Raw genomic sequence first — 24172 nt, 5'->3', positions numbered from 1 at the left:
ACCCTGGTTATGTATGATTTTATTAATTGCTTTATGCCGGAGATGGCGACCTTGGCTGCGGGTGCAGTTTAGACCGCGTATGGCGTTAGGTTGAACGGGTAGGTTGCATAGTGTATTGGAGAAAAAATATATAAATCGGTTATTTAAAAGAAATGATTGGAGAAATTTAAAGAGGTGTTAATAGGAATGTAACTTAGAGAAAATTTTCCAAGAAAAATGACAAGTTTTGAATTTTCCTGGAAATTTCCACAATTTTTATATTGTTTTTTTCTTTTTATAAAATGAACACATTAATCATTTGAAAAAATGTTTTTTATTTTTATTCATTCAACTTTCAAATTATGTACCCAGTTTTATCACATGTTTGATTCAAACATGTGATTGAATTTATATATAAAATATCTTTCAAAAATATTTTTAGCATAAGTTAATAGCTTAATGAACAAAGTAAATTGTAATTGCTAAAGTATTTTAAAAGTAAATTTAATTTAATTTATAATATTTATGATTTTTTTAAATTTAATTTATATACAATCCTTATAAAAACTTTTTGAGATCAGCATGTCATATAGAGGCTTAATAATTAATAAGTTTTAAATTTTCAGTTTTATTAATAATTTTATGAGAGTAAGAGTGTCAATTCATAGTCCTAAATGATACTGATGATTTTAAGATAATTATCATAGTAGTTAAGTTATTTTTGATTTAACGGATTCTTAAATTTCGTTTGTATATAAACCTTATAACTTTTTGGTCTCCCTATTAAAAATAAAATTTTTGCCTGTATAACTTTAAAATTTTTAATTTTTTCTTTACATTAATTGAATAAGACTTCAAATTATACTCAAAATAACTAACAAGCTTATTCATATTAATAGATTACTAGAAAATAAACCGTAAATATTTATTCAAACTCCTTTTTACCCAGCTTGATGGAAGTGAGAGGAAACAGATGAAAGGGCGATACGATACGATTAAAGAATGACGAAACTTTAAGTTTCAAAATGGGATTTTTTTAAAACGAAAAGGTAGGAAAACTAATTTCTAACAGGGCGCCATTTTAAATAGATAGTAGCGCTAGAATGATTAATTGCTTAATTCTTGATGTTTAAGATTTGATTTGAAATCTCCTTAAAAAAATAAAGACAAGCAATTGAAATTAAATTATAATTCATTCATAATAATAGACCACTTCCTTTATATGAAAACTAAAAAAATTCAATATTGAATAGTAGATTTTTTTTAATGAAGTATCCCTTGTTTTCCGATTTTTCCTTAAATTTATTGGAAATTTCTTATAATAAAAATTAACATCCCTGGGTGTTAATAGCAATATATCATTACTCGGGAAATACTTAAGTAAGTAATATTATTAATGAACGATATAATGAAATATCTTATTTCGTATAGAAATGAAAAAAAATCTTTTTTTCGGTTTCAATTACTTTTTATTATTAACTAATTTTAGAAAATATAATTTGCCAATATTTTGTTGAAAATTTTCCAATTTCATAATTTTTTTATAACTTGTTTTTTTTCTTTTACATCCATGAGTATATTAAATTATATAATATATTTTATCGATTGTAATAATGTGATTTTATTCAATAAATAAAATAACCCTGAACCCTAAATCTCCCTGATGGCTGAGCCTGTTGAAAATTCAAAGGATTAAATTGCTTGCTTAAACATAATGAATGATTTCGTGAACGATAGAAATGTGTGGGGACATAATTTAGAGGAACATAATTTTTTTTTTATTCTTTGAATGCTATTAAATATGAATATTATTGTATTTGTTATTAGAACCAAATAACTTTTCCTAAGGTAAACACATTGAACTATGAGATCGAGCAAAAACAAATTAAAAACTGCGCATATATATTTCATAAATAAATATAAAATGGTCATTTGATTATATTAAAGATTATAAACAAATGTTTAAAATTAAAAGACATTTAAATTTTAATTTAAATAGTTTTTTAAAAAAAATATGATATTCACTACTTCTTTTTTCTTCATTGTGATCAGATCATTGAGTCATGAATTCAAATTTAAATCATTGTTTTACTCATACGATTTCCACCAATATTTATGTGGTCCTTACACAACATGATTTATTTTGTTTGCTAGAAAAGGATCACCACCAATATTTTGATAGTCGTTAGAATATTCTGGCTCTGAGCGAGGTTGATTAATATTCAATGTCCCAACGTATAATAACGGTTCGTATTCAATTCTTATTTTAATCTGAGGAAAATCCCATTCTAATGCCCTAAACTCGGAAACAAAAGATCCCATGTAAAGCAGGAATGCAAAAGCTAAAGCCCATTCGGAGAGAGCACTGATAACATGCCATCTATAACCTTTGGATCCTAAAAAATAATTTCATGTTATGTCTATAAGCTAGTAATCTACTTTTAATTATAATAATTTAATGGAAATAAATTTAAAAAATGTCAATTAATTTAATATCACACTCATTTTGGGAGATTTATTACGATACTCATTACTGGGATTCAAAATAATTATTTTAAAAGAATACGAATATAGATTCTAAAAAAAAATTTGGAGTAACTTATCTTAAACAGGTATTGTAATCCGTATCATAGTTCGGATATCACCATTTAAGAAGAATGAAAATGGCATAGTTAAATATGTTGTAAAATTCGTATAAATCATGTTGGTTTAGCGAATTTCAAATCACTCGATAAATATTTTCCCTAGTCCAAAATTATATATTATTTTGTAACCCTTGAAATTCTCTTTAAAAAGAAATATCATAAATAAGATTTCAAAATCTACAGTGTCGTGTATTTCCATTTAAAAAATGTAATATCCGATAAAGGCGTCTTTTTAGACTATGAAGCCTACTAAACATGTTTATTAGTATCATATTCATATTTAAACTCTTATATTTCTATAAAATGATATTTATTTCTCCAGTATTTATTCAAAATTACCATTACTCACCCAAAATTAGACATAATTTTTGGCCTAGTTTTGAAAAAAATCCCGAGCTTTGGATCCGAAAGCACCGATTGTGCCGAAATAATGTGGATTAAAGTGATATTAGGTATGTTACTATATTTTAGGGGTGTACCGATACCACTTTTTGGGCCGATCCGATCCGATATTTCAGATATTAAATTGATATCGGAAGATAACCGATCCGATATCATATCTAATTTTGTATTCTGCAAAGATACCGGTTTTAATTTTTAATATACTTTTTATTAGTACAACATCTATAATTTTACTATACCATAACATATGTCATTTAAATATATTATAATGGTCAGTTATAGTTTATATTAAATTCAATTGCTATTATTTATATAATAAGTAATAACATTAATCTATTTACATAATTAGTAATAAAAAAATATATTATGAAATTTGAAATTAATGTTTAAAATTAATATATCGAAGATTTCTTTTTATATCAGAGATATGTCGGCGGTGATGGGGACTGTTAATATCACTAGCATCACTAAAAACAGATACTGAAGAGATTAATGAACACTTTTTTAAACAGAATGCGAAAAAAAATAACTATATTGCAGAATGTTTATTAACTAATTATTTCTATTAAAAAAATTAAACATAAAAATGTATTTCGATTTTATTTATAAAAATAAATTGTTTTTTAGATATAACTTTTTTTAAATTTTGTTAAAAGCGCCATTTTATATCGGATCGGAAAATTTTATAATATTTGCCGATAACCGATATTTTAAAATGAGCGAAATATCGGCCCGATCCCGATATAAAATATCGGTACATCCCTACTATATTTATTAATTTTTTTAAAAACGATCAACGGATGTTTAACAGGAAAGCAGGATTCCGTTGCTCCATTAAATGAGTGTCATTCCATCAGGCTTAATAATGTCTCCGAAATTAAATATACGAGCTCCAACGTCGATGGGATATTGGCTGAGCGAAGAGCTCTGGCAATAATCGAATTCCTAATTAAAGTTCTCCGTTGAAAAGAAGCAAGTTGGAACTTAAGATGGCCTCAAGTCATATGACCTGAGTTGAAATGTTGAAGAAATATTATTTTGATTTATTGAGGTGATCTATGAGTTAAATATAGAGGGCGCCCTAAAAACAGAATTCTGAAATAAGGGTAAGTCCCAGTCTTGTTGTCTGAAAGATAGGCGAGTGTTTGGGTGACTTTCATAGGTCTAATTTACTTGCAAGAGTAGCTTGCCAGCAACTGGTGGAATTTAAGGTTTGATTATTGTTTCAAGGGAGATTTTAACTATGGCTGTGCCGATATTAAATATCGGATCGGATCGGTACCGATATTTAGCGTTTTCCGAATATATTGGATCGTACCGATACCTGTAAAAACCCGATCCGATTTTTTTACTTTTCTTTTTTTTGTTATTTTATTTTATTTTATTTATATTTATTTTACATTATAATATTTTCTAAATAATTATTTAATTCTATTTCTTTTTAAAAATAGATTTATAGTATTTTAAAAGTTTTTTTTATAAAAATAGAAAGGAACATCTAAAGTTTTATTTATTTTAAATCTTTTTAAATAACGCCAATTTTTTTTATTTATACTTTAAATAAAAGAATTTTTTTAAATATGGTATCTGAATTATGGAAATATTATATAATTCATACCAATATAAAATGGATTTAAATATATATTTTTTTATTAGTCTTAATTGTAGAAATAAAAAAATTAAATTAAATTCATAATTAGATTTTTTGCATAAAAAATATTGATTTCTTAATTACATTTGGTTCAAACGGGGGGTGATTAAAAATCAGTAAAAATATCGGATCGGGTTTGAAGCAATATCGGATCGGTGAAAAATATGTGGATCGGCACAGCCCTAATTTTAACTTTAAATTTTAAATCTAATAACATGTCTGGGAGAGAGGAGCAAAAGGAAAGGCATGCATATTTTTGGAATGTATAGGAAATTTTTAAGGAGAAAGTATGAATGATGAGATGGTAAAAAACGAGGATTTTCTGAATTCAGTCGAATTTGGTCAAGAAATTCTCGCTAAATCCAATAGGTATCCTATATGAGTAGTTAGATTTTTCGACTATAGAAAAGTTTTCCGGGATGGGATATAAGTTGATAGGCATAAATATTCTGACTTTTTATGATTAATGTGAAGCCTAGTTGGAGTGAAGTGAAATCAAAAATGATAGATGGGATTTTAATTAATTCATCGCTTGTGAAACTTTAAAAAGGATGGTAAGCTATAGGTAGGGTTGGCAAATAAAAATCAATTTGATTTAAATCACCCCATTTTTTTTAAAAAAATCAGTGATTTTGTTGTATTAGTCTGTTATCTATTATTCAAATTGTGATAATATTCAAACAAAAATAATGTTTTATTAAAATTGTTACTTAATTATTGAAGTCTTAGACTATGCAAATGAGATGAAAACGCGTGATAATTGTAGATTTTTCATACTTAAAAAGTTTAACAATTTGGATTTATTCACTTTTTATTTTTTGCATATAATTTCTTTTCTTTAAATATCTTAAAATGTTTTATTAATTTTGTTTTTAATTATACTAATTTGTTTCTTCCTTTTTATTTTAGATTTTCTCCATTAAATTTGTTTTTAATTATACTAATTTGTTTCTTCCTTTTATTTTAGATTTTCTCCATTACAACAGATTTAAATCAATATTTTTAATAACTTATTTACAATTTAATCAAAATACATAATATAAGGAAAGACAAAGATTTAGATTATTTTAGAAATACAGGGCTGTGAACCCTCATTCTAAAAAAAGGGTTCTGGTTCAATGAAATGTCTCTGAACCCGGTTCAGGTTAACAGTACAGAAAAAAACTTATAAAATTTAGTAAAAATAACAAAAACATCAGTTTTTTTAGCATTTACCAAAAAATAATTTCATAATTATAATTAGAATAATGAAATACAATTTAAAAAATAATATTTTATTTGTTTTTTTAAATTTTGTAAGAGAACTATCATGATAACTACCAAAATCTAGATGTTAAAATTAAAAGAATTTTTGGTTTTGAGCCGATTTTTAAAAATGGCCAACTCAATATTTTATCCAGAAAAATATTAAGTCTGAAGATTCTGCTTATAGAAGGAACAAAGGTTTAGACATATATTATCGAAATAGTATTCATTTTAGAAAATAAATGATTTTCCTTCCAATTCACTGATATCAACTAGTTAAATTTTTTTAAACAGTTTGCACATATTATCAATTTTTGATATAGTTGGATTTTCATTAAAAAAAATATTAAATTGGCTCATGACTAATCAATATATATTTTTTCAATAATTTCCTGTCCGGATCTCCTAAAGCATTAACTTTTTACTTACAAAGAAATATTATACTAAGGTAAAAAAAAATATAATGTATGATTTTTTTTTGATCTAAATTTGTTAAATCATCATTTAAATCAAAAAATCGCGATTTAAATCAATTTTTGATTTTTAAAAAAATCACAAACTTTGCCAACCCTAGCTATTGGACATATAAAAGAGGAACATTCTAGGCATGTATTGCAGAGGAAGTGATCTCCCTTGAGGGAGCTAAATGCATTTAAGTCCAATTTTAAAAAATAAGTATTAGATAGATGTTGCAAAAGATATGTGGTATGCGATTCAGCTTGTGAATTTTGTCATCAATGAAGCACTTCTAGAAAAAAATTATTTCGATTTTACCAGAAATACCACAACACTGACAATTTTAAAATTTTATTTATGGTAATTTTAATAAGAATTTCAAAGGCACTTAAATTTGTTACTTAAGGATTTTTATCTAATATGTTTAAACCAAAATGATGCCCACATCCAACTGTCAAGCTGGGCTGACTTTAAAAAAAAAGTAAGTCAAACTTTTTTAAAATATCTTTCAATTACACTAAATATTTTTGAGCCAGCCATGATTTTTTTAAAATCTGGATAAAATTTATGACTTTTTCATCATAAAAAGTAATCATGGGCCAGATCAGTCTATGCAAAGGGTGGGGTGAGACATCCTGGTTGTAAACTTGTTTTGGATTAGGCTAGCCCAAAAAACCATAATGGGACAAGTTTTAGATGGGCAAAGTTGATCTATATTTGGATAATTCATTACTCCTAATCTATTTGAGCTAAAGTTTAAATTTTTTTATAATTTACAACATGAATAATTATCATTTCAAGCTCCATTTTTTCATTGGTTCGAAATGTTTATTTTGGTCAATTTGTTATGGAATGACTCCTTATATAATCAATATTGAAATTTTATTTATATAGTTCAAATAAACTTTAATAAAATTTTCCAAACAAAAATCAATCTCATTATTATAATAATTATAATTATAAATATAATTAAATTTAAAACCTGGAGTCCATTTATGGTGAGCAGGAAGTTCTAAAGGATTTCTCCCAGCCAAAATTGCACCCAAAATAACTAAAACAAATGAGAGACATATGATTATATTAGCAATGACTCTGGATGTTTTAATATATATAGAATTAACTATATGAAGTTTGTAAGTAAAATATGTTTGCAAGATCAAATAAAAAGCCCCTATTCCAAAAATTAAATAAGCTCCAATGACATGAATTATTATGACATTAGTCTCTTGGAAATTTGCAACTAAACTAAGTCCTATAAAAAAATATTATAATTTGAAAAATTTATAAAAATAAAAACCTAAGGCAGACATTATTCCTGACACCAAACTTAATAAATTAAGCCTATCACAATAAATTTTTGATCTTTGATTCAATATTTTATTAAAAATTTTGACTTGATTATATCTAGTGTGGACAAAGATCGCAATTAAAAAACCAATCATATTTAATAATTGTCCAAAAATACAACTTTCAGGAGAAAATGTACCAGTATCACTAATGTAAGGAAGGCCGGCTATTTATATATTTTTATTAGAGTTAAAAAATATATAATAAAAACTTGGAGTAACATGCTTAAGTGATACAGCAATACTATAGGTAATTAGTATAGTAGCTGGTAATAGAATTAAAATAGCAATTGGCAATAAGTGTATGCCATAATCGATTATAACCGGCATTAAATTTTAATTAATATCGAAAGAATACACATTAAAGATGAAGTTGATATTAGGATTGACTAGATCATAACTTTTGAGTTTGGCTTGTTTACACATAGAAATGTTCGTGATAACCACCAAGTAACTTGTCTGATTTGTACTAATATATGGCACATAATATATGATCTGTCAAATAATTCATATAACAAGTAATAAAAATGTAGTAGCGGCACTAAAGGTGGGGGGGGGGGGGGAGGTCAGGGGCTTGAGCCCCCTGAAAATATCAAAGGACCTTCTGAAAATTATAAAATATTTTTTTATACTCAAAAAAGGTAAATTTTATAAATTTTAGGCTATAAGAAAGGGTCATTTTGAAAATGTTAGCTAAAATAGGTTATTTTGGAAATTAAACTAAAAAAAGGCAACGTTATTACAAAAAAATTTTAACTTGTAGAAACTTTTTTATATTACCAATACCATGTGTTATCAGGATTCTAAATAACAAGGTTTTGGGAAATAATTTCACCTCTTAACCTTCCTTGCCCTTATAATTCTTCATAAAAGAAAGTAATTTTACCCGTTTTGTTAAACATATTTTAGGGAACTTGCAAACTGTGATTATAAAAGCCTTGATTTAATAAAAGAAAAATAATACTGCTAATAGGCATTGAGGGCTATATCATACTAAATAAAAGCTTGTAACGGTGTTATCCACGGATGAATTAAGCATATTTATAGGACTCAGCACCGATTGTCATACCCAGGAACCTACAGACGGGAAAGGGGAGGGAGTATGAAAAGATCGATATTAGCACTGAAGGTTGAGGAGTGGGGTATTTATGAAGACTGTAATTTTAGAAAAATTGTAAGGGAGTGAGAGGGTGTTATTGGCAGTGACGTCGCTAGGAGGGGAAGTGAAGGGGCTTGAGCCCCCTGAAAAATTTGAATAGCCCCTGAAGCAAAAATTTTTTTTTTAATTGCTCTTTAATATCCCCTTGAACTAAAATAATTTTTTTTAACTGCCCCCTGAACGATTTCTTTTATAATTCTATTTAGTAATATATAGATTTAATTTTATTATTTAAAAATTAATAAAACTAAACTTTTATTATGAATAGTATCTTAATTATTAGATTAGATTATACATATAAATTATATGTTCACTCTGTCAGCTTGCAATCAAATTCTGTGTTAAAAATATAATAAAATCACTCACTAAATATTAATTTAGCATTAACAGTTGAAACTTAATTGACTTTTATGATTGAAATTATTATATAACCTTAATTAAATAAATATAATCATTTATTAATTGAAAATTAACAAATTTAATATTGTAATTAGCCGAGTTCAAAATCACTAATCAACTACATTTTTATTTTTAAATTTAATTATCATGTCTCTTCCTAAAATTATTTTCAAGGTCCAAATCCAGATGAGTATATGATATTTATTTATAAGAAGTAAGTAGATAAATAGTTTATAATCCTTTATTATATATAATTATTTATAAAATATTAGGTAAAATGCCACTTTTACAGACATATTTGACAGTTATATAATATATTACAGTTAATAATTTTAAAATTTTATTAATAAATGCTTTTGATAATAAATTTAAGTAACAATTTGCATTCAATTATTTAACGCAATCTATTTATTAAATATATTATTAAAATTAACCTTCTTATTATTCAATCCACAATGTATGTACAATAAATTAGATATCTTTTCTTCTCCTTTTTTTACGTGTTTTTAGGAAAGCTATTTTTTTCTTCTTTGAAAAACAGTTTTGAGTTAAATTTTTAATACGAATATATTTTTGATATTATTACAATCTATTATTATTTTAAGATATAATATACCAACTAAAGGCGGTGCGACAATATATAAAATCTTAATTACTTTCATCATATCACTCTGGTTCTTATTTTATAGTTACAAAATGTTTAATTTCTAATAAGGCATCCTTGCCGTGTAAATAACTCAAAACTTCAATATATTTGTATAATTTCTTCTAAAGATTTTTACTGTTTTTGTTTTATCAATTTATCAAACATAATTAATTCTGATATGGGTTACCATCGTGAGTGTCATGGCTATGACTGCAAATTAACCAGCATCTATTATTTTTGACTATGTAATTTAAGATTATTACTATAGCTGCTGAGAGCATATGATTGCATATTTTAGATAAGAAATAATGGTCATCTGTGTAGTCGTTTATATATCATTAAAAATGGAAGATAATCTTTTAGAAATTCAATATCTCAAAAATTTTATCGATTACTTATCTAGCTTCCATCATGTAATCTAAAAGGAGGCTATAGCCACCATATAGTTTTATGATTTGGATTGGTCGTTTATATTTTCTTCTTCTAAATCCTTAAATTTGATTTTGCTCAATATCCAATAGAAGTTTATATCGAGAGCCTAAATATATAGAAGCGTATACAACACTATTTTGCAAATATTGTTGCTCTAGAATTTTCATGTTTTCTAATATTTCGTATGAAAAGGACTGTAAATTTTCTAAATCTAATCAGCAACTAATCCATATGCCAAAATCAGATAAACATAATTGTTCTGATTGTAATCTTAATGTTGTTATTTTTAAAGGAACTAATACACTAGTAAGGTCCTTTATTTGGCACCAATCATCTTCCGACAAAATGACTTCAAATGTTCATATAATAAAATCATTATAAATATCTTTCAAAATTAATAATCGATCTAACATCATACAAATTGAGGACCAACGTGTTGTGCATTATCATTTAAATTAAAATATTATTACTTTCGCTACAAAATAATTCATTTTCAAAATAATCAACGTATTTCTGTTACCTACACTAGAAAATAACTTATGATATCAATCTCTAAATAAAATGGAAGTCCATGAAGAAAATTGAAAGAAAAACGCCAAAATAAAATAAATAATTCCACGAAAAAGAGTTAATAAAATTTTAAAAAAATTTATATTCTTTTTTTAAAAATATATTATTTTTAAATTTTTTTTATTACACCTAGAACCCTTGGACCCTCCACTTTTAAAAGGGTTAGGGTCCGGGTTCAAGTACAGTCAAAATACGAGGGTTTAGGGTCCGGGTTCAGGTTCACATCTCTGAAAAATTTAAAAATTCCAGTATGTTTAATTTTAAAATGAAATTAAATGTTTTAGTCAATCTTTTGGTTTACATGGTTTCTTCTGTCTCTGACACAGGCTTAAATTTAAATTCTTATTGATTAGTTATATATAAAAATTTACAATAAACTTTCCTGTTTAGTATTTATTACGAAAATAAAATATTATTTTTAAAAATTATAGATGTTTTTCTTTTGTTTTTTTTAAAGTTTAATTACTAATGATGGTTTTACTAATATTCGTATGTTTTGAACAAATTTTAAATTTTAATGGACATAGAAAAAATAGATTATTGATAACAATTATGAAAGGTCAAATAATATTTACTAAAAAAGGTGTCTAACCTTAAAACTTTAAAATAGTTAAATAAATGAACTTTAAAAATGATGAAAATTGTAATAAAAATTATATTTAATTATTGAATAATCAGCAATTTTTTTAAAGAAATTTATCCTTGTTTTTAATTTTACATAAATAAATTATTTGGGTTCACATTCTAAAAAAATTGATAGTACTAATATGCATGGACTGTTGCCTATATAAAAAAGAAAATCAACTTCTTGAGTTTATACTCCATTTTTTAAATTTTAAATTCGGGCCTTATTCACAATCTTATCACAGGTACACTATTTAAAACCTCTAAATCGGGTATATTTTTAATTTAAATTTATTAAACATTCATATATAAGTCGTGAATATTAATGTGCGTCCAATTCCAAAAAATTTTAAAAAAATTAATTAATTCTCGCATTTATATATTATGCGTCTAAACTCGAATTTGTAAATTTCAATAATAAATTCATTTTTAAAAAAATAAAATTTTGACTACACCCTTAATAAGATAAGTTAATAATATTTCCGAAAATTATTAAAGCGAAGTCGCTGTAAACAGTTTAACAAAATAAAATAAATGGGTAGCATATAATATATGAAATAGAATTGTCATCTAATTGATTTTTTTTTTAATAAAAATCCCGATTTAAATCAATTAATTATTATGGGCATATTAAATATTGATATATGATAGTATTCCAATATATCTTCAATTTATTCATAAATTTTACAGAAAAACAGATGCTTAATGCAATAAAATGAATATGTGTTCAATTAATAATTTTATGTTGGGGGTCAATTTTTATCCAGGACATATATTATTTTAGAAAAAATTATAAAATAAAACTTGATAAAAAAAATTGTAATATAATCACACAAAAAATCCTGTTTTTTGTCAACCCTATGAAATAATGCATGTCTCAATTATGGAATCAGAGTTCTTATTTCATTTTCCTATTAAAAAATGATCGACCATTATTTCTTATTTTACAAAAATTTATTTTGTTAAAATATATTACTAATATTTTTGAATTTAATTGTTTATTTCAGGTGCTAATCAAGGCGATAATGAAGAAGATATATATTTCGATATTATTATTAATGATAAGAAGTAACCTGTTATTTTCAAGTTTTGATCAAGAAATACAACGTAAGTTTGATATTACATATTATATATAAATACACATATACATAATTCATAATTTTTTTCTTAAAATCTTTATAAATGTTTGCTTTTAGAGCATTATTTATTTAAAATTATAGTTTGATTATCTAAAATATAATATTTAGATTTTTAAGTCAGATATCTTGGCATATATTCTATGAGATCATTTTCATTTGATAAAAAAAATTATTTTTTTTAATGTGTTACCACCCGTAAATATAAAGTAAATTTTATATCTCTAAAAAGATATCTTTCGAATCTCAATAAATTTTAAATAAGATAAAAATTATTATAATAGGTAGAAATATATTTTTGGATCATCAAAAGAGAAAAATAAATATTTTGAACGAATTTTTAGGTATTTTGTCATGTCGATATTATTGGTTAATAAAACACCCTAAATGACATATTCAGCAAAAATATAAAAAAATTCCCAGATTTATTTATAATTAAAATGTAAAAGAAATTATTTATGTTAATGTGTAAAATCTGATCATTATAATTATATAATATATTTCCTTTAAAAAGTTATGTAACAATCAATATCATTGTGATAAAAAAATATTCGCGATCTTTTAAATAAAGTTAAAATGATCGTTATTTATTCCGAAGTAGTGAACCCCTTTGGTAATTCTGTTTTATTTCTTCTAATCGTCCTTTTGTAGGCAAACAGCAAGTTTTCTTCTAAAAATTAACATTTCAGAAACGATATTTATTGTAGATATATGTAACTTTTGTTCCAATTTTTACCCTCCAATCTTCATTTGTTTCTTTAATTTTATATACATCTTTTTCATAATCACAAATTTCCTATATTGCAATTTTATATTTTCATGGTTTACAAAGAATATATCACCAAAAGAGACATCTTCCATCAAAATGTCTTTTATGAAATAATTTAGAAAAAAGAAGAAAATAATTGTTTAAAGACAATGGTACAGCAAAATATAAATTTTTCGAGAAATAATTTAGTAAGGAGCTGCAAATGTTAGGGTGAAGGGAAACCGTAAAATTCAAACGTAGATGGCGCAAAAAATTCCTGTGTATAGTTTATTTACCAAAATAAGTTTAAAAAATTTCCATTAATTTTGAAATTTTATTGCGCACTCTATTAGACTCTGCTTGGTAAGAGAAGCTATGTTTCCTCTAAAACATTTAATTAAAAGTCATATAATATCATTTAATATAATAATTTTGAATGTTTGTACAGTTAAAATCTCTGCTGGTAAATTAGGGGTATAAAATTAAAAATATAACCCAGTTATTAAAATTAAAATTTAATTATATAACATAATAGTGTCATTAAACAATTACATGCGTGAAATGCAGACGATATTTAGCGAAGCAAATATGTGTCATTTTCAAAATGCTATTAATATGACCGAAAGTAGTCTGCAAAATCTTAAGAAAATAGTTAAATTAAAAGAATCCCGATTAGAAAATTGGCATGAAGAGTTTCAGAATTATAAACCATCTTTAAAATTCGTGAACTCAAATTTGAGGAATGATGTTACTTCCATCTCACAAAATCTGGAATACAGTTTGGAGAAAAAAGGTTATTTGTAAATTTGAAATTCATTTTGATCATTGAAGATTTAATAATCATGTTATATAATTATAAATTATATTTTTTTAAGAACATTTTCACGAATATAAAGTGTATAAGATATTAGCCTTTTTGCAGTATAAACAAATCAAACCAACGGAATCAAATATTAATCCAACGTATAAGGTTGAAAATAGATCAAGTAAGGGAAGGTATTTTATGTTAAGGATGGACGAATGTTTTTTGGATAATTATAAAAGAGCTATCTGGAATCCAGATTTCAGGGGAAAATTAGAGAATATTAGGTCTAATGTAATCAATATGACTCGTTCCTATGGATATTGCTGCATAAAACAAGGTTTATTTAAACTATTTTATGCTTTTATTTGTAAATTATTATTAATTATATTTATTATCAAAAGACGATGAAGTTGCTAAAATACAACATTTATACAAAATTATCAATAAAATGAAGGAATTTTATGAGTTGTTACACACATTTGTCAAACAAGGATTGAAAAAAAACTATAATCTAAGTGATTCTGATTTCCCCGGAGGAAGGATACCCATTCATTTGACCGGTGCTTTAAAATAATAATTTAATTATATAATTTCCACTTAAATATAAATGAATTAGGTGATCTATGGGGAAGTGATTGGACCAACTTTGATTCTAATGATAATTTTGAAAAAGATATAAATACTTTAATTCAAGATAAATCGATGTCTCTACTCGATTTGGCACAAACGACTCTAGCATATTTTGATGATTTAAATTTTCCAAAATTACCATACTCTTTTTATAATAAATCAATCTTTCAAACCAAGAATAAATGTAATCTAAGTGTTAAGGATCCTGTTACTTATAATATGCTCAATTGTAGAGATTATAGGTATGACATAACTATCTACATTCTATATAAAGAATTTATACATTATATAAGTTGCTAATATTATCTTTAACAGTATTGAACAAAATGTTTATGAAGATGATTAGACTATAATTTTATCGATTAGTAAGATAAATTATGTAAAGTTTTGAAAAACCGAACCACCAAACTGGAATGAACGGTTATAATTTTCAGAACCACAAAAGAATCGTTACAAGAAAAAGAAAGAACTGAAACGTTATAAATACAAATCGTGGGTTTTACAAATATTTATATTTTTTTAAATAATTGGCCTAATTTGAAAGTATAAAAAATATATAGTACAAATTTATTCCTTATTTCACATGAAATTCAACTTAATATTTCATCAATTTTTGTCGCTTTTATATTTTATATATTTTTCAGAGACCTGCAGGCCCGGTCCTAAGCCCGGCCCGGGTACCAGGGCCGGGCCATATTTTTTTTAAAAATTTATACAACATGAATTATTATATTCGTCAATTAGATATGGTTATAATGATTATATATAGTTATGATTAATATAATGTTTGGTGAAAGTTAACACTAGCTAACATTTATAGTATTTATTACATAATAAAATTATAGTTTTCCTGCATGGAATAAATACGCAAAGGATTAAATACATTATTATATAATATATAATGTATGTTATATTTTTTATTAATTAAAATATCATTTTTATTTTTTTTATAAATACATAGTATATTTCTCAAAATATTATTTACACAAATTTTTTATAGTATCAATTTGAAATATACTAAATATATGTTTAGAATAAAAAAAATTTTAGTGTTGTTAAACGGCTCGTTTTGAGCCGATTTTTAAAAACGGCTAACTCAGTGTTTTATCCAGAAAAATATTATGCAAGCTTAAAAATTTTGCTCATAGAAGGAGCAAAGGTCTAAACATATAGTATCGAAATTTCGAGGCTGGTTTTTAAAAATCGGCTCAAAACGAGCCGTTTAACAACATTATCTAATATACTTGCTTATTAAATGATTATACACACCGAAAAATATGATAAAATACGAAATAATGAATTTTTTGCATATACCAGGTCGAATATAATTATAAAAAATTCCGAGCCCGGCCCAAAAATTTTTTTTAAATCCAGGCCTGGCCGGGCCCCAAATATTTTTTTTTAAATATTCGGGCCGGGCCTAAAATTTTTAAACCCGAGCCGGGCCGTAAAAAATTTTTGAAAAAAATCCGGGCCGGGCCGAAAATTTTTTAATTCGAGCCGGGCCGTATAATGGAACCTCTGCAGGTCTCTGATATTTTTTATTAGATTATTATGGGCCAATTAAAAAATTTATATTTAAGATTAATTTTAAAAAAAATTCAAATCTTATAAAAAAAATCCAATATTTATAAAAATAGGAAAGAACCTATACGAATTTCTAAAGCAGAAAAAACCAAGAAATTTGTTCAAAATATCGGAACGAAACGAAACCATACTAGAATTTTATATTAAGAACCAAAATGGAATTTAAACATTATACTTAACGGTTCGTTAACCTGATTTAAAGCAATAGATGAATATATTATATAACAGATTTTGAAAAAATTAATTGATATTTAAATAATAGATAAATTAAATTATTATAATTAATATAACAGTTAATTAGAAAAACATAATTTATTGTAAAAAATAAAATAGTTAATCATATCATTTTAAATTGAAAGGTTATAAGCAATTAAAATCTCGCGATTTTAATTGAGCAATGATGCAATAAGTAAGAAACTAGCCTAGGTGCTTGCCAGTTTAGTGAATTTCATTTTAATAATAGAAGTTTAAAAGTTTAAATTTACAGTTCTAAAATAGCATTAGGCAATATGATATATTTGGGGCAAAAAATATTTTATAAATCCCTCAGCTATTTAAAAAAAATTTATGAAAATGTTTTTAAATGTGAAAATTATAATGTCATGAGATTATTTACATCGTAATCATTTTTTAAAATTTTATTAATATAAATATTTAATAATAAAGTTTTTGAATATTTTATAAATTTCTAATCAAATACAATACTATTTCGATAAAAGTATTTTGTAAATTCTAACAATATAATAATTTAGGGGACCTATGATTATCTTTGACCACTTTCTCTAATGGACAATCTCTAATGGACAATTTGTAAGTAACGAATATGAATAGTAAATTATTTGTTGTTTAAATAAGATTATTAGACAAATTGTTTGAATAATTTGATTGAATATTCAAATTATTAGGAATAATAATATTGTTTTTAATCAATTAATTATTTGTTATTTCAATTGACAACCTATCAATCTGATAGGTGATGTAATAAACATGGTATATACAGGCGCGTAGATATTGCACCCCCCCCCCCACTCCGTAGCAAAAAATTATGAAAAAATAGAAGAGTAATAAATTGTGAATTGCAAAGTATTATATTTCAAATAAGTTCTACATTTTTTAATCCTTAAACATTGATGGATATAGGAAAATTTTATCAACCAAAAAAAATCTATTTATTTATATCTAGAACTATGATTAAGAAACATTTTTAGTGTATTAAATGTTCAGATATCCATAGACGCAGAATTTTTTGAATAGAATTATTTCTGAGACTTCTCATGCTACAAGAATGAGAATGCAAAAAGAATGTCCAACAAGATAGAGCCTTAGACATCTAGCTTTTACAGCATTTTTGAATCTATACGAGCCTGGAATGCCTTGAAGAATATTAAAACTAGATATTTTATCTGAAATATTCATTATTAAATTCTATGACAGCCGATTATCTTTGGATTGGACATGTTATATTTTCAAAAAAATGATATGGATTTGGCGGAAGTTATAAGAATTGTTAAGGTTATTTTATTACAGTCTAGAAATCTAAGAGATAATATCACCATTTCACGAGATTTATAATTATTGAGGTGAAAATTAAATTATATCATTTTGAGACGCAAGCTTCTTGCACCTAGATAAACAAATGCAATATTAAAGTGGACTCAATTAAGGATCAAAAAATAACCGTTGTTATCCCACTTTTGGATAAATTTTTGACTCAAATTGATAAACGATTAATGATTCATTAAATAGTTCTATCCTTACAAATATTATCACCTGAAATTAAATATTTAGCTAAATTTTATTCAGAGGATATAAACAAGGTCGTGTAGACGGGGACGGTCAAAATAGATAATTTTAGGGGCCACCAAATTTTGTCATTTTACTCATTTATTTTTAGCTTCTTGGAAAATAAGGATTTTTGCATATACTACATTTTTCTTTTTTTTTCTCTGTTTGTTAATAATCTTGAAAAATAATTTATTTAAATTTTCTATTAGCAAAAAAAGAAATGGGTAAGTAAAAAGTATAAAATATTTATTTTTTAAAAAACAATTTATATTAAATAACTATTTTGATAAATATTTAGTCTATTCGCTATGAGGCACTTTGATTATTATGATTAGTCCATTTTAAAATAAAAAACTTCACACTAGTCTTCATTTAACACAGAGCTTTTGTGTGGGTACCCTTTAAATAATCTAGAATGAGTTATTATTTTAATTAAGATTTAGATTTGATAATAAATGTTTAATTTAATATATAAAATCTCATATGCTAGTTTCGAGCCCTTAAAAAATGACAAACTAGATTAATTAAAAATACTGTTCAGTGAATTGAATTGTTAGGAGACGCCATTTATTTATTAACCAATTTTCAAAATGGGAAATTTGATGTAGATGTTGAGAAACGAAAAAGAAAGATGCGCGAACATTAATTCTAAAGGGGCTATTTTAAAACATGTTAAAGATGAAAATGTGACATCACAAGTGAAATGCCAAAAATACTCGATATCCAACTCGATCATGAGCACATTGATATTCTTATGGCCGATCATGACGATCCTACAGAAGTTGCTGGTTCACATATTTCTCTCTCCCATCACGACGATTCTGCAGGTCGCTAGTAACATATTTTTCCCTCTCATAATGAGGATCCCGTAGAAGTCGCTGGCTCACAATTTTTCTCATGGTAATCTACAGCAAAATACAACATATTGAGCAATTGTTCCCCTAAAAATTTTAACACAAACGGGGACAGTATAGGTGCCGTGGATAACTGATTCTGCGAAAAAACCCTTAACGAATCGAGAATTTTAATTTTCCACTAATTAAAAATGGTAGACATTTTACCCCTACACTCCATATGCGAAAACTTTAAATAATCAATTAGTCTATCTATTGTTTTTGTTGTAATCTTTTTCCAAATTCGACAAATAACGAAGGCTATAAATGACTAGAAACATTTTTCAGATCCCGTAAATGATCATGTATTCTCAAAAACATGTTGATAGTTACAATGGATTGAGCTAGAAAATCGTTTAGTAAAAATCAAACGATTGATAATGAACATAAACAACTAATAGAAGATAATAAAAAGATATGGCGTGCAGTTTTGGATAGAATTATCGTAATCATTCACTTTTGAGGCCAATGAAATGTATTCGAGGAAGCATAGAAATATCAACCATCCATAAAAATGGAAATATTTTAGGTTTCACGATTTATTGTCAATATTTGCTATAGTATTATTCGGCTACATTCGTCAATTTAAGAATAGTAAAATTTATTATCATTACTTTGAAAATCGAATTCATGAAATTAACTTGATAGGAAATATATTTTTTCATAATATTAGACTATATACCAAACAGAAGTCACCAGGAATAATTAACCATAATTATACGATACGTAGAACCCGTTGAAATAAATGATATTTGCTGGCTTTCTAAAAATCGATTCCAGTATGACACAGGCCTTGGTAGAAGCATTTTTATCATTAAAAAACTGGGATTAGAGATAAATAATTGTCAAGACAAGGTTACGATAATGGATCAAATATGAAAGGATATTATAAAGAGGTTTAAGCTTGAATATTGGAAATAAATCGGAGAGCGTCTTTTATATCTTATGATTGCAATAACTTTAATAAGCTACTTGGTGACATGGCGTGAGCATCATTAGTCGTATGATCATTCATTAGCGTTCGTTTTATCTGAAACGCGATGGGAATGTAAGATGGAGAGTGTAAAGGCCATTAACAGATTGGTGATATTTTACGATATACTAATAGACGCATCTGAAAAAACTAATGACCCCAAATGCTGCACAGAATTATGCCTTGTGGTTGTTACCGCTTAAATCTTTTAGTGACATGACACGATCATCACCACAAAATCATTTTTTGGCGTTGTCCAGCGAATATTTATTCTTTTCTGTTTTGACTCAAGCGATAGCAAATTTTGAAGGATCACATAAATAATGTTTAAACTGTTAATCGAAACGCGATGGGAGTGTATAGGGAGTATAAAGGATAGAATCCAAGTTGGTGATATTTACGATGCACTAATACACGTATCCGGAAAAACTAATGACCCTAAATGGTGCAGAAACCTTATTGGCTAAAGAATTAAACTCCGATTTTTGGTAACTCTTGTCATCTGGTTTGATATATTAACCCAGGTGGATTTAGTAAATAAGGTCATGCAATTTGAAAGAACCATTACACCCATAGAAAATAAGCAAGATTTTTTATATCGCTTTATGAAAAATGACTTTCAAAAATCCCTCAACTCAGAGGAAAAGCTTGCACAAAAATTGAAAATGAGTATAGAAGATCAGTACCTTTCTTTAATAAAATTAATTTCTAGACGGAAAGTTCAAAAACAATTTTCTTATGAAGGAAATGAAACGCCTATACATGGTCCTCAAAAAAATATGAGATTAAATTTTTCAATATATTACTAGATCTAGCGAGAAATTCGCTGGATGAATCTTTCCAGCAGTTAAAGCTCTTTCTTATTTTGGATTTGTATTCAATATACCAGAATTAATAAATACGCCTGAGATAAATAAAAAATGTTATCAATTAGTTTTATAACAGATCAGGATACGCTGGAAAAAGATATTAATCTGCAAGACCTACTAATTGAATTAAAATAAAAAATTTAGTGAATATATTAAGCAGGCATCCCCATAAAAACTCCATTGGAAATTTTACTCTATATTAACACTAATAGGTAAAATGAAGCCTTACCAAATATATCCATATTATAAATGATAATTTTAACCATTCCATTTACCGTGGCATCTGCAGAACGCAGCTTCTCAAAGCTCTATTTAATTAAAACTTACCTACGATCCTGTATGGCCCAGAACCAACTTGTTAACCTCTCTTTAATTTCAATAGAAAATGATATCGCCTCCTCGTTAGATTATATTGACATAATATCCCTTTTTAAATAAAAAGGCGAGTAGGAAAAATTAAATTGCAATATTTTTGAACACTCATTTATGATTAAAATTTAATAAAGTGTATATGCTTTTAGTTCTCATTGCGAAAAATTATCAAATAAGCTTAGGTAAATAATGTTATCTTAAGGGGTTGCCAAATTGTTTTTGCCACGTGCCACCAAAAGTCTTGGCATGGCGCTGGATGCAAATATATCTGTATACATATCAATTTCAGAATTTAAATCTTGGTATAAAAAATTAATTTTAGTAGATAATCCTCAAAGAAACGCAACGGCCATTGCATACTTTAAAATATATTTTGGAGTTTTTTCCAAATATATTAAAATGACTATATATTTTGGCTATATTACAATACCAACAATCAGTATTAGCACAAACGAAAGCACCTTTTCTTTATTACGGTGAATAAAAACTTATCTCAAAAGTACATCATCTTAAAATTGATTGAATGGACTAGCTTTACTCAATAAATATCGCAATTTAATCCAAATTTAGAACAAGTTATTGAAAAATTGGCACAATGGAAAAGAAGATTAAAAATTGGCACAATGGAAAATAAAATTAAATTTTCATCTATGAACGATATTTTGATTTAAATCATATAATGTTTAATTCTATATTATACTGTGACTTGCATACCGGTTATAGCTATAATATTTTTTAATATTATATTTGCTCTTATATTTTGAATTTTCCAATTTTATTACTTGGGTTCAAAATTGTCATTTTTAATAAGATTGGTTATAATCAGTCTTGTTAACGCTCCTTTTTAAAAGTAGCGACTCCCGCTCCCGCTCCTACCTTCTCAAAAGGAGCGAACTCCCGCTCCCGCTACTACATATTAAAAGGAGCGCTCCCGCTCCAACTAATGGAGTGCCGCTCCATAACCGCTCCTTTGATTTTCATTTTTTTAGAAGGTACACGAAACAAAATCATATTTTTTTATCAAAACGTTTTATTTATATTATATGATATATCAAAATATTTATAATCTTTTATTAGCTTTTAAAAGTAATAAATTTTCTAAATTAGAATCTAACAAACATCCACGCTTCTCCCCTAAGACCTGTTTTGCGATAATAAATAGGGGCTCCACAGGAGCACTAGAAGGAAGCGGGGTATTGTATTTAATATAAATATTTTTTAATTCATGGAATTGTTCAAAAATAGTAATTTTGCTATCATTATTTAAAAAATATCTATCCAATATATTATTTTCATGGTAATCGATTTCATGGAATCCAAAGAAATCTTCCAAATCATTACAAGGTTCCCGTGAACTAGTTGTAGCTATTTTTCCTTCGGGTATTTGTTTCCCTAAAAAATTAATTAATCTGGCTTTTAGTTCCATATTTTTTGGATCTTTTATCCATTCCCAATTCAATTTAAATGCAGGATGGACAATCGCTGCAATTATATTATCATCATGATAAATATTTGGAAATCTGCAATAAGGTTATTTAAATAGATATAATTTATGTTTTATTATAAACCTTTTATTAATACCGCTGATGAGAGACTTTACAAGAGGTTGGCAAAACTCTAAATCTGATAATTCATTTAATTTTGAAATGAGTTTAAAAATGGTAGGACTTAGGAAACCCATGTCCATATGAAGCTCCCCTTCAAGGATTTTCAGAGCTTTTTTCATAGGTTCCATAACCTAAATTTATTTATATCACTTCCATAATATCTAAAACTATTTTTTATTATATATCTATAAAATGATGTACAAGATTTTTCAAAAAATTTTCAATATAAAAAGGAAAAACTGATGTTTAATGTTTCAAATGATTAGATGAAAAATCAATATAAAACTCGGCTCAACATTTAATAATGAATAAATTTAAATAAAATATAATTTTATTTTCATTAAATTTTAATTAACAAATATATTATTAATATTTAAAAAATAATATAATTTATATATTAAATTTAAAGGAGCGGAGGAGCGCCGCTCCTCCGTTCCAGCCCTAAAAGGAGCTACTCCCGCTCCCGCTTCTCATTTTTAAAAAGGAGGGGCGCTCCAGCTTTTTTTGAAAAAATGTAGCGGCGCTCCGGAGCGCCGCTCCTGTAGCTCCGCTCCTTAACAAGACTGGTTATAATAAATTTTATATTGAAAATTTCTAATAAATTTTTAATGTTCCAACATAAAAAAATTTATCTCCGCCCCCCTCTTGTAGAAAATTTCTGGCTAAGCGCCTTGGTTGATAACAACTGCTGTGAAGGGCTTTTATCATTTGGAACTAATTTGCTGCCGAATTTTAAAAAATGGCTTGGCATTATAAATTAAATTAATATGAATTTTGTTAATAATTTGATAGCATGTTTTTTCATCAACAGATTACTTATAATATTTTTTTATTTTTAAAATTAGATGTGCTTCTGTCAATATATTTACGTATGAATAATATTTAAAAACAAATTATGGAAATTATTCAAATCGAATATAAATAATAAATTTTATTATTCGTGTGAATACGAATAAAATGAATCGAATAGAATGAATTGAATAATGTTCTATTGGATTCATGTCTTGAATAGGCTTAATATTAAGTGTATAGGCATGAAACTCTTTATAAAGGTTAACGCTATGTGCAGACCCCACATATTCGACTTGGTTTACTATATATCATCAAATCGGGCATATCGTATACTATGACGCATTTTCCAAACTTCCACTTACAATGCAACATCCAATGAGTCTCGAATTCGAGGAAGCCGTAGGAGAGGTGATAGCCCTCT

At 26.2% G+C, this 24172-nt stretch overlaps 1 protein-coding gene across 2 annotated transcripts; it reads right to left on the bottom strand.

Annotated features, from left to right (window-relative positions):
• Positions 1–1486: 1486 nt before the first annotated feature.
• Positions 1487–8076, bottom strand: LOC135926017 (DNA damage-regulated autophagy modulator protein 1-like). Of its 2 annotated transcripts, none has more exons than XM_065461659.1 (4): positions 7937–8076; positions 7676–7891; positions 7361–7630; positions 1487–2375 (listed from the first exon to the last, which is right to left on the bottom strand). In XM_065461659.1, exons 1-4 carry the CDS (start codon positions 8052–8054, stop codon positions 2104–2106), a joined length of 876 nt encoding a protein of 291 aa, XP_065317731.1. In that variant the 5' UTR covers positions 8055–8076; the 3' UTR covers positions 1487–2103. The 2 variants fall into 2 exon arrangements, with proteins under 2 accessions (XP_065317731.1, XP_065317732.1); XM_065461660.1 differs by having other exon boundaries at positions 7361–7429; positions 7865–7891.
• Between the last annotated feature and the right edge of the window lie 16096 nt (positions 8077–24172).

The sequence above is a fragment of the Gordionus sp. m RMFG-2023 genome, chromosome 3 (genome assembly GCF_954871325.1).
Source record: "Gordionus sp. m RMFG-2023 chromosome 3, tfGorSpeb1-WG-v2, whole genome shotgun sequence".
Taxonomy (NCBI): Eukaryota; Metazoa; Nematomorpha; class Gordioida; order Chordodea; family Parachordodidae; genus Gordionus; species Gordionus sp. m RMFG-2023.
This window is presented reverse-complemented; position numbering and strand designations above follow the sequence as displayed.

Bases quoted from the DNA above. Each gene is read 5' to 3' on its own strand.
- LOC135926017 (XM_065461659.1), bottom strand. From the start codon at position 8,054: ATGCCGGTTATAATCGATTATGGCATACACTTATTGCCAATTGCTATT. The intron at 7,892-7,936 runs GTTTTTATTATA...ATATATAAATAG, and splicing joins ACTTAAGCATGTTACTCCAA to CCGGCCTTCCTTACATTAGT. The intron at 2,376-7,360 runs GTTTTAAATTTA...ATTATTTTTTAG, and splicing joins TCACCATAAATGGACTCCAG to GATCCAAAGGTTATAGATGG.